At 43.7% G+C, this 12,314-nt stretch overlaps 1 protein-coding gene across 2 annotated transcripts in view; it reads right to left on the bottom strand.

Moving 5' to 3' along the window:
* TNN (tenascin N) overlaps positions 1–12,314 on the bottom strand; it is a 63,524-nt gene that overhangs the window by 26,828 nt on the left and 24,382 nt on the right. Inside the window, exons 7-10 of one of the 2 annotated variants that reach the window (XM_024133706.1) lie at positions 6,910–7,173; positions 3,488–3,751; positions 1,664–1,754; positions 711–883 (exon numbers count right to left, since the gene is read on the bottom strand). In XM_024133706.1, coding sequence (XP_023989474.1) covers positions 711–883; positions 1,664–1,754; positions 3,488–3,751; positions 6,910–7,173 — 792 coding nt within the window. Of the gene's footprint in view, positions 1–710; positions 884–1,490; positions 1,755–3,487; positions 3,752–6,909; positions 7,174–12,314 lie in introns of both variants that reach the window. The other variant, XM_024133708.2, reaches the window with a different exon arrangement.

Below are 12,314 nucleotides of genomic sequence, written 5' to 3'. Positions count from 1 at the left end.
AGGGTGGATAGCTAGTGGGAAGCAGCCACATGGCACAGGGAGATCAGCTCGGTGCTTTGTGACCACCTAGAGGGGTGGGATAGGGAGGGTGGGAGGGAGGGAGAAGCAAGAGGGAAGAGATTTGGGAACATATGTATATGTATACCGGATTCACTTTGTTGTAAAGCAGAAACTAACACACCATTGTAAAGCAATTATAATCAAATATACTTCGATTAAAAAAAAAGAGCATAACATAGAAATTACCCTTATCCTCCAAAGTAGAATTATCATATGATTCATTTACAGTAAAGTAAACCACATACAACTACTCACTCTGGTGGATATAAAGTCTACTTTTTTGAACTTGAATTTTGAACATATTATGATTAATATTAATGACATGTCATTTCATTTCCTGTTTCCAATCACACACTCAATAGGAGACCCTCAATACTGAACAAAAGATTCACACACTCAGAGGAACAGTGGCTGGACATACCATGCAGTCATGGAAGACTTGTAACTTGGAGACTGCCAGGTGGACCTGACTTGTTAAGAAACCAGTTAAAGGGAAATAAGAGATGGCTTGTAGTCTATTATGAAGGAACACCATCATGCTCTTCAATAAATCATCAACTCTGCCAGTGTGAGTTCAGGAAAACAAAACATGAGCAGCCACAGGTTTAACAGGACAGGGCTTACATTCCCGAAGAAAGATGCTCCATTACCTGTCGGGGCCATGGTGTCGGCCTTCCTGCTCTCCCGGTCCCCCTTCTGGGCCCACACGTGCACCGTGTACTCCACGCCCGGCCTCAGGCCCGTCAGGACGGTGCCGCTCTGCTCCTTCCCCACCGGAACCTCCCCGGAGTCTCCGTCAGCAGAGGTGTAGCGCACCAGGTACCTGTCAATCACGGCCTGCACGGGAACATATGTATATGTATACCGGATTCACTTTGTTGTAAAGCAGAAACTAACACACCATTGTAAAGCAATTATACTCCAATAAAGATGTTCAAAAAAAAAAGAGCATAACATAGAAATTACCCTTATCCTCCAAAGTAGAATTATCATATGATTCATTTACAGTAAAGTAAACCACATACAACTACTCACTCTGGTGGATATAAAGTCTACTTTTTTGAACTTGAATTTTGAACATATTATGATTAATATTAATGACATGTCATTTCATTTCCTGTTTCCAATCACACACTCAATAGGAGACCCTCAATACTGAACAAAAGATTCACACACTCAGAGGAACAGTGGCTGGACATACCATGCAGTCATGGAAGACTTGTAACTTGGAGACTGCCAGGTGGACCTGACTTGTTAAGAAACCAGTTAAAGGGAAATAAGAGATGGCTTGTAGTCTATTATGAAGGAACACCATCATGCTCTTCAATAAATCATCAACTCTGCCAGTGTGAGTTCAGGAAAACAAAACATGAGCAGCCACAGGTTTAACAGGACAGGGCTTACATTCCCGAAGAAAGATGCTCCATTACCTGTCGGGGCCTTGGTGTCGGCCTTCCTGCTCTCCTGGTCCCCCTTCTGGGCCCACACATGGACTGTGTACTCCACGCCCGGCCTCAGTCCCGTCAGGACGGTGCCGCTCTGCTCCTTCCCCACCGGAACCTCCCCGGAGTCTCTGTCAGCAGAGGTGTAGCGCACCAGGTACCTGTCAATCACGGCCTGCACCGGGTTCCAGGAGATCGTGGCTGTGTTCTCTGTCACCTGGTCGGTCACCAGGTTTTGGGGGCTGTCAATGTCTGAAAGGAAAAGTACACTATTAATAAGCACCAAAGAGTGAGACGATGTTTCTTGGGTGAGGTAGCCTCCGTTCTAATGGTTTTCCCATCTCCTTTGTGGATTTTCAGTTGTTTCATGGATGTAGATCTCACCACAGCTGGACTCTTGGATCCTCAAGGAGGCAGCACAGGACAGCAGAATGAGCACTAGATCAGAGTCACAAGAGCTACATTCCAGTCCCAGCCTGAGAGGCAGAGTGGAGGAGCAGGAGGAACCTTGGGCTGAAGCCAGGGAACCAGGCCCAGCTCTGCCATCAGCCAGCGGTGGCCCTGGACAACTCTGTTGCCTCTGGCTGGGTGTCCATTCCTCATTTGTAAAATGTGGGTCTTGCCAAACAGATTTTAAGGTACCATAATATTCCATGAATATTCCGCAAATCTGACTCCATGAATCATCAGCTATCTTTGTGAATTGTAGAAATCATTCACTTCTCTGTATCTGAGGTTTCTCAACTGTAAAATGGGCATATTGAGTCTTGCTCTACCCGTCTCAACAAAGTCCTCTGAGTACCAACTACATGAGGAATATAATTCTCATTCCTTGCTGGTAGGAATGTAAAATAGTGCCACCGCACTGGAAACAATTTGGCAGCTCCTCAAAAAGTTAAACATAGAATTACCATATGACCCAGGAATTCCACTCCAAAGTATACAGCCAAAAGAATTGAAAACATATGTCCATACAAAAATTTGTACACAAAAACTCGTAGCATCATTATTTATAATAGTCAAAAAGTGGAAACAACCCAAATGCTCATAAACTGACAAACGGATAAATAAAATGTATTATATCCATATAATGGAATATTATTCAGCAATAAGGTGAAATATTGACACAAGCTACAACATGGATGAACCTTGAAAATACTATGCTTAGTGAATGAAGCCAGCCACAAAAGGCCACATATTATATGAATCCATTTATATGAAATGTCCAGAATAAGGAAATCTCTAGAGATAGAAAGTAGTAGTTTCCTAAGGCTGGGGGAAGTAGGGATGGGAAAGACTGCTAATGGTATGGGGTTAGCTTCTGGGGTGATGAAAATATTCTGAATTAGACAGTGGTGATGATTGCACTACTCTGCACATACTAAAAACCACTGAATTACACACTTTAAAAGGGTAGATTTTATAGTATGTAAATTATAACTCAATAAGTCTGTTCTTAAAAAATGAGGAAACAGAGATGAAAGAACTTTAAAAAGTATGAACCGTTACTGTATAAAAATGCAAGCTTAGGATCCTCAGAACAGAGCACACAGTACTCAAAGAGGATTTATCCACTAAGAAAGCAATAACACTTCCCTGTTCCAAAGAGATTACAGCAAAAGCCATTTCCCTAAAGTACTTAGCTCACAGATCCTAACATGTGGTTTCTTTTTATTTCTTCCCTTTCAAGAAGAAATATTTAATGATTGATCACAAAGGAAATATACAATTGGAGGAACAGTGGGTGGATAAAACCAATCACCATTTACCTTCACAAGATCAAAGTACGCGGCCAAATATGAGCTCTTCATTATGATATAATGTGTAAAAATGGAGTGAGGGTTGGTGTGTGGTTTGACAGGAGTCTACCATCCTGCTCTTCCATAAATCATCAATTCTGCCAGTTTTAGAACAGAAAAACAAAACTTGACCTGCCATAGACAGTATGACGGGGCTTACATTTTCAAAGAACCATGCTCCATTACCTGTCAGGGCCGTGGTGTCGGCCTTCCTGCTCTCCCGGACTCCCTTCTGGGCCCACACGTGCACCGTGTACTCCACGCCCGGCCTCAGGCCCGTCAGGACGGTGCTGCTCTGCTCCTTCCCCACCGGAACCTCCCCGGAGTCTCCGTCAGCAGAGGTGTAGCACACCAGGTACCTGTCAATCACAGCCTGCACCGGGTCCCAGGAGACAGTGGCCGTGTTCTCTGTCACCTGGTCAGTCACCAGGTTTTGGGGGCTGTCGATTTCTTTTTAAAAAGGAAAGGCTGAGCTTTAGAGACAAGTGGGGACATCCCACCTCCCCATCATCATTCACGTTATCTATTAACAATACAATTCCACTGAAAACATTCTCCAGGGAAACAAGCCACTGGATATTAAAACTGGAAGGAATTAGATCTTTTCCAAATTTATCAACACGGAAATTTTCTGTCCTTCTAGTTCCCACGAAAATAAAAATCTCCCGAGCAACAAGATAAGCCACCCAAATGAAGACTGAAACAACCTCTTTTGTTATCTCCATGGTATCTAGCTATCTTGTTTCACAGAATTTGAGAGCTGAGAAGTTACATCTTTCAAGCTTCTTCTCTTGTATAAAAGGGGAGGAGAAGGGAGACCCAGCGAAATGAAAAGACTCCGAGATCCAACTGTTTTCTTGTGTTAAAACCTAGACATGTTTCCTCTGAATATTGAGCCCTCCCACCTTCTCAAGGACTTTGTTCCCTTTCATCTACCCTCTTACCTGCAGCATCAAGCTCTCCTCCTCTACCATTATTCCCAGACAAACAAGCTCTAGATCTCTCATCCCCCTGCTCCCCATAACTGACAGACTTCTCAGGAGAACCGTCTGCATATCTCAGTTTCACTCCTCACCTCAATGAAGTTTGGCATTTTCTACAGCACACCACTACAACTGCTAGTCTAGGTCACCAACAACTTCATGTTGCCAAATCCTATGGACACTTGCCATCCTCACGTTGCTCGACCTTTGAGCAGCATTTGTCAGAGCTGAGCCACTCCCTCTGTCTTGAAACACTCTCGGCTCTTGGCTTTCATGACTACACACTCCCCTGGGTTTCTCCTAACCCCTAACTCCCCTCTTCAGTCTCCTTCATCAGCAACCTGAAAATGTCGGGGTTCCCAAGGTTTCCTCTCTCCCTCTCTCTCTACAGGTGATCTCACCCATGTCCACAGCTTTCAATACCAGCCAGATGCTCACAGCTCCCCAGTATGTATCAACTCTGAGCCCTTGACTTGTATCTACAACAGCATATCCAGCACAGTGCCTAGCATGTATTAGACACTCAATAAATATTTGTGGAATAAATAAATAAGTCACTCAATTAACCAAGGAATCTCATGAGTATCTCAAGCTCAAATATCTAAAAGTCTTAACGTTCCTCCTCAAACCTATTTATCGCTCAGAAGATGATGCCCCAATCTTCCATGTTACTCAAGTCAGAAACACAGGTCATACTTGGTCCCTCACTTTCTTCCTGTCCCACACCTCATCCATCAACAAATACTGTCATTTATGCCTCCAAAATATGGGCCCAGATATCCCCTTTGCTCATCCTTACTGCCATAACACTTGTCCAAATCATCACCACCTCTCCCCCGACTTTATTAAACTTCCCCCTTCTACCCTTATCATCTCTTCCATTTATTCTCCTCACTCTGGCGTGAATAACTGTTTAACAATGAATATCGCATCATGCCACTCTTCTTCTAATAAATGTAGCACTCTCCCTCTTTGAAGCACCGTGTGGTCTTGCATGATCTGACCCTTCCTCCTTCCCCCATCGTCTCATGCCACTTTCTCTCCCATCCTCTATGCTCCAGCGACACCAGCCTCCTTTCAGTTCTTCAAGCATCTCATGCTGTTCCAGCTCAGGGCCATCACACATATTCTTCCCAAAATGGCTAGTTTTCCCCAATACACATTCTCCCCTTCCTCTGCAAGCACACTGCCCAACAGATCTCTCTGCAACGATGGGAATAGTCCATAATCTGCACTGCCCAATACAGTAGCAATTAGTCACATGTGGCTACTGACTATTGGAAATGTGGCTAGTATGACTGAGGAAATAATTTTTAAATTTTTGTTAATTAATTAAATGTATGTATCTTTTTTTTTTTTTTTTTTTTTTTTACGCGGGCCTCTCACTGTTGTGGCCTCTCCCATTGCGGAGCGCAGGCTGCGGACGCGCAGGCTCAGCGGCCACGGCTCACGGGCCCGGCCGCTCCACGGCATGTGGGATCTTCCCAGACCGGGGCACGAACCCGTGTCCCCTGCATCGGCAGGCGGACTCTCAACCACTGCGCCACCAAGGAAGCCCAAATTAATTAAAATTTAAAGAGCCACATGTAGCTAGTGGCCACTGTGTTGGGTGGGATAGTAGAACAGAATTGTAAGCTGGGCACACGGCCCTCCAGCTAAAGACTTCATTTCCCTGCCCCCCTTGTACTGAGGTCTGGCACTGTGTCTTGGATCTGGCCAGTGGAATGTGAGAAGTGATGTGTGCAGTGCAGTCATGCTCTTCCCTTTCCATTACCCCTTTCCACTGGCTGGAGTGAGGATAGGTGATGACCATGTAGATGCAGGCAACTCCCTAGGAATGGCTGAGCAACAATACGGAAGGAGCATAGGTCTCCTGTACCACGGAGCTACCCTATCGGCCTTGGTCCCTTACACTCTGACCATTCCACAAAAGAGAAATAAACTTCTTTCTTATTTAAGCCACTGTTATTTGGGTGTTTCTGTCAATGTGTATCTTAACTATTGCTCCCCCATTCCATCCTTGCCCTGTTATTCTCTACACCTATACCATGTTTATCTTGTTCATAGAACTTATTATAATTTATACTTATAAATGTGTTTGCTTGTTGATTGTCTTTCCCACTGGACTTCAAAAGAGTAGGAAGCATATTTATTTTGTTCACTGCTATAGCCCAGGCCTGGCACTTATAAATGTTCATTAAAATTTAGCTACAGGTTGAAATGAACACAGAGCCCCAGCTGCCAAGGGTAACACTTGTTCCTTTAAACTAAGCACCGTATATTAAGTAAAAAATAAAATAGCTTGCCACAAAAAAATACTTTAACCCAGTGTTTTTAAGAATTTTATATTGGCTTTACCTTATTCCCTATGATTTCCTATAACTGATTAAAAACACAGGCTTTGGAAAACAGTTTTAAGACATTCATGGAACTGCTCAGTACTGAGCCCATTACTGTGCTTTGTTCTTTCTTTAGGTGAACTGAGTTCTTTTTACAGCAAACTCTCCTAAAATAGTCTACAGTCCTTGAGGTCATGGGCCACAAAAGCAGCAGTGCCATAATTCAACAGTAGTAGATCAGCCCACAGTAAAAACCCTAGTTTGCTTTTCTCTTCTCTCCTGTTACCTGTCGGGGCTGTGGTGTCGGCCTTCCTGCTCTCCCGGTCCCCCTTCTGGGCCCACACGTGGACCGTGTACTCCATGCCCGGCCTCAGGCCCGTCAGAACGGTGCTGCTCTGCTCCTTCCCCACCGGAACCTCCCCGGAGTCTCCGTCAGCAGAGGTGTAGCACACCAGGTACCTGTCGATGACGGCCTGCACGGGGTCCCAGGAGATTGTGGCCGTGTTCTCTGTCACCCGGTCGGTCACCAGGTTTTGTGGGCTGTCAATGTCTGAAAGGAAAATGAGGATCAATAAACACTATTACTAGAGTGAGATCTTGTGGCCATGCTGTTTGGGCTAGGGCAGCTTCCTTTTCTTAAAATCTTCCTATCTCACATGTCAGTTTCCAATTGTTTCATGGATGTAGATCTCTTTCTACATCTGGACTTGTGGGTTTTCAAGGAGGCAGAACAGGACAGCAGAATGAGTAGTAGGACCAGAGTCAGAAGAGCTGTGGCCCTGGACAACTCTGCTGCCTCCGGCTGGGCTTCAGTTTCTTGATCTGTAAATCTGGACTCCAGGTTGGATGGACTCCAAGGTTCCTTCGAGAACTAATGTGCCATGCATGCATCTCATTTCATAAATTACTAACTTGTTTTGTGAACTTGGGCAAGGCACTTCACTTCTCCGCATTCATAACATTGAGTTGTTAATAGTTATTGTACATATCTCTCTGAGTAGTTCTGAAAACCAAGACAAAAAATGTCATGTAGAAAGGGGCCTTGAGGGCTTCCCTGGTGGTGCAGTGGTTAAGAATCCGCCTTCCAATGCAGGGAACACGGGTTCGAGCCCTGGTCCAGGAAGATCCCACATGCTGCGGAGCAACTAAGCCTGGGTGCCACAACTGCTGAGCCCGCATGCCACAACTACTGAATCCTGCGTGCCTAGAGCCCGTGCTCTGCTACAAGAGAAGCCACTGCAATGAGAAGCCTGCACACCGCAACGAAGAGTAGCCCCTGCTCGCCGCAACTAGAGAAAGCCCGTGCACAGCAATGAAGACCCAATGCAGCCAAAGATAAATAAATAAACAAATAAATAAGAAGAAAGGGGCCTTGAAAATATTAAAGTATCACAGTGCTTATAGGAAAAAAAAGTAGGCAGAGATAATATTAGTGTATACCCTGTAGAGATGGGTATTATGTAAGTTAATAACATGCCCCTTACGACATCTCCTGGCACAGAGTGGATGTCCAATGACCATAAGCTATTTTAAATGATATCAGCTTGTTGATATTTTATGAATGTACAGGATTATGTTCCTCCATGCCACACACAGGGAAGGTGTTCGAATATGTATTCACCAAGAAAATAATAGCGTTTCTTTGTTCCACATATGGGCATATCTCATTTTATTGTGCTTCTCTTTATTATGAATCAAAGATATTGCACTTTTTACAAATTGAGAGTTTGTGGCAACCCTGTATCCAGCAAGTCTATTGGCACCATTCTGCATGTGCCAATAGCATTTGCTCACTTTGTGTCTCTGTGTCACATTTTGGTAATTCTCATAATATTTCAAACTTTTTCATTATTATTTTATTTGTTATGGTAATCTTTGATCAGTGATCTTTGATGTTACTACACTTTGCTGAAGGCTTACATGATGAATAAGATTTTTTAGCAATAAAATATTTTTAAATTAAGCTATATACTTTTTTAGACATAACACTATGGCACACTTAATAGATACAGTGCAATGTAAACGCAACTTTTATATGCACTGGGAAACAAAAAATTCATGTGACTGTCTATATTGTGATGTTCACTTTATTGTGGTTGTCTGGTACCGAACTCGCAACATCTCTGAGGTATGCCTATAGTTCATTGCAAAAGCCATTACCCTAAGGTCCTATCACATATATGCAACAGTATGTTCAAGTGGGACTATTCTTATCTTGGTTTAGGCTGTGACCCCCAAGAAAATTGGTATTTACTTTCCAACCTGAGGGCCCATAGCCAAGGCAGAACCAACAGTGTTGTGGCCTTTGATTGACCAACCAACTCCAGACTATGAAAGAGGCTGGAGAGTACAAACAGGTGGGACTGAAAAGAGTGGATTTCTTTGGAGAGAGTTACACCGTGAGTCCCATGGGTGAGAGCCAAGCCTCGAATAAGCAGTTGCAATGGGATCCCTTACAGAGCTGCTTATGTATACTCCAGAGCAAAAGTTCTCAACCGGGGGTGATCAGCAATGTCTGAAGATATTTTTGGTTCTCTCAGTTCATTGTGGAATGGGGAGGCTCGTGGCATCATATGGGTAGAGGTCAGGGATGCTGCTAAACATCCTACAATGCACAAGACAGACCCCTGCAACAAAGAATTATCAACAGTGCCAAGGTTGAGAAACCCTGCCCAAAGCTTGGGGAACACCATGGGCTGGTGTCTGACATGTGCCTAAAATATCTGAGAGGTGAGAAAATAGCTGGTTGTGCTGCTGCAGAGCAACAAGAGGCTGCAGCATTGCAACAGACCCATACATCTGGTTGCGTGGACAAAGGATGCATGCGTCTTCCCCATGGACCAGATGTGGGCCGAAGAAAGGAAAGCCCACCTGGGACTGTTTTAGAAGCTGTCCAAGAGGATCACCCAAAGGGGTAAGGTGGGGTCACCTCACCCCTCACCAGAGAAGGGCACTGGAGGGCACCCCCAGATGTATGGGCAGAGGGGAGTAGGAGACCAGTAGGAGACATGCATGTATCTACAGAATCACTACAGCCAAAGAGGACAGATGAGGTGTCTCTGAAGAACACAAGGAAGTGTTCCATGAAGGAAAAGTTAGTTTTAACCCTTGTTAGGCCCCATGGAAGATCCAAGCCAGCTGTGACTATTACTGTCAAGCAAGATCCCTCACCTCTCCTTCTCCTCCCTACACCCCTTACCTCCCACGTACCAAACATAAATCTGTCAGGAACTCGAATTAGCACTCTGGAAGGACAGTGCTTAAAGAATGGACTGGAAATACAAGAGAAGCCGAGCACGCCCCCTTCAACAGCAGGCAGTTAGCCCACAAATGGCCCAAGATGATGGAGAGGAGCAGGTTTAAAGTTACATAAAGTGTGTACAATTACATGGATGTAGACACGTTAATTACTAAAATGATACATATTGGAGGCTAAAAGTGACTAGACATTTGCTTAGTTTGAGCTAATAAAATGTTATTATTTCTGCATAAAACGCTCATCCAAAGAGCAGAAACAAAAATAAGCACCACAGAAAGGCTCTATTTATTTATTTAACATCTTTATTGGAGTACAATTGCTTTACAATGGTGTGTTAGTTTCTGTTGCATAACAAATTGACTCAGCCATACATATACATATATCCCCATATCTCCTCCCTCTTGCATCTCCCTCCCACCCTCCCTTTCCCATCCCTCTAGGTGGACACAAAGCACCGAGCTGACCTCCCTGTGCTATGTGGCTGCTTCCCAATAGCTATCTATCTTACATTTGGTAGTGTATATATATATATATCAATGCCACTCTTTCACTTCGTCCCAGTTTACCCTTCCCCCTCCCCGTGTCCTCAAGTCCATTCTCTACATCTGTGCCTTTATTCCTGTCCTGCCCCTAGGTTCTTCAGAACCTTTTTTTTTTTTGTAGACTCCATATATATGTGTTAGCATATGGTATTTGTTTTTCTCTTTCTGACTTACCTCATTCTGTATGACAGTCTCTAGATCCATCCACCTCACTACAAATAACTCAATTTCGTTTCTTTTTATGGCTGAGTAATATTCCATTGTATATATGTACCACATCTTCTTTATCCATTCATCTGTCAATGGACACTTAGGTTGCTTCCATGTCTTGGCTATTATAAATAGAGCTGCAATGAACGCTCTGGTACATGACTCTTTTTGAATTATGGTTTTCTCAGGGTATATGCCTAATAGTGGGATTGCTGGGTTGTATGGTAGTTCTATGTTTAGTTTTTTTTGTGTGTGTTGTTGTTGTTGTTGTTTTTGTGTGGTACGCGGGCCTCTCACTGTTGTGGCCTCTCCCGTTGCGGAGCACAGGCTCTGGACGTGCAGGCTCAGCAGCCATGGCTCACAGGCCCAGCTGCTCCACGGCATGTGGGATCATCCCAGACCGGGGCACAAACCCACGTCCCCTGCATCGGCAGGCGGACTCTCAACAACTGCACCAGTGCCCCACGGCATGTGGGATCACCCCAGACCGGGGCACAAACCCACGTCCCCTGCATCGGCAGGCGGACTCTCAACAACTGCACCAGTAGGGAAGCCCTATATTTAGTTTTTTAAGGAACCTCTATACTGTTCTCCATAGTGGCTGTATCAATTTACATTCCCACCAACTGTGCCAGAAGGTTCCCTTTTTTCCACACCCTCACCAGCATTTATTGTTTGTAGATTTTTGATGATGGCCATTCTGACCAGTGTGAGATGATAGCTCATTGTAGTGTGGATTTGCATTTTTCTAATGATTAGTGATGCTGAGCATCTTTTCATGTGTTTATTGGCAACCTGTATATCTTCTCTGGAGAAATGTCCATTTAGGTCTTCTGCCCATTTTTGAATTTGGTTGTTTGTTTTTTTGATTTGAGCTGCATGAGCTGTTTGTATATTTTGGAGATTAATCCTTTGTCCATTGCTTCATTTGCAAATATTTTCTTCCATTCTGAGGGTTGTCTTTTGGTCTTATGGTTTCCTTTGCTGTGCAAAAGCTTTTAAGTTTCATTAGGTCCCATTTTATTTTCATTTCTCTAGGAGGTGGGTTAAAAAGGATCTTGCTGTGATTTATGTCACAGAGTGTTCTGCCGATGTTTTCCTCTAAGAGTTTTATAGTGTCTGCCCTTACATTTAGGTCTTTAATCCATTTTGAGTTTATTTCTGTGTATGGTGTTGGGGAATGTTCTAATTTCATTCTTTTCCATGTAGCTGGCCAGTTTTCCCAGCACCACTTATTGAAGAGGCTGTCTTTTCTCCATTGTATATTCTTGCCTCCTTTATCAAACATTAGGTGACCATATGTGCGTGGGTTTTTCTCTGGGCTTTCTATCCTGTTCCATTGATCTATATTTCTGTTTTTGTGCCAGTACCGTACTGTCTTGATTACTGTCGCTTTGTACTATAGTCTGAAGTCAGGGAGCCTGATTCCTCCAGCTCCATTTTTCGTTCTCAAGATTGCTTTGGCTATTCAGGGTCTTTTGTGTTTCCATATATATTTTGAAATTTTTTGTTCTAGTTCTGTGAAAAATGCCATTGGTAGTTTGATAGGGATTGCATTGAATCTGTAGTTTGCTTTGGGTAGTAGAGTCATTTTCACAATGTTGATTCTTCCAATCCAAGAACATGGTATATCTCTCCATCTATTTGTATCATCTTTAATTTCTTTCATCAATGTCTTAT

This window comes from Physeter macrocephalus, chromosome 4 (genome assembly GCF_002837175.3).
Source record: "Physeter macrocephalus isolate SW-GA chromosome 4, ASM283717v5, whole genome shotgun sequence".
Classification (NCBI taxonomy): domain Eukaryota; kingdom Metazoa; phylum Chordata; class Mammalia; order Artiodactyla; family Physeteridae; genus Physeter; species Physeter macrocephalus.
Note: the sequence above shows the minus strand (reverse complement) of the source record. Positions and strands in the feature narration are given on the sequence as shown.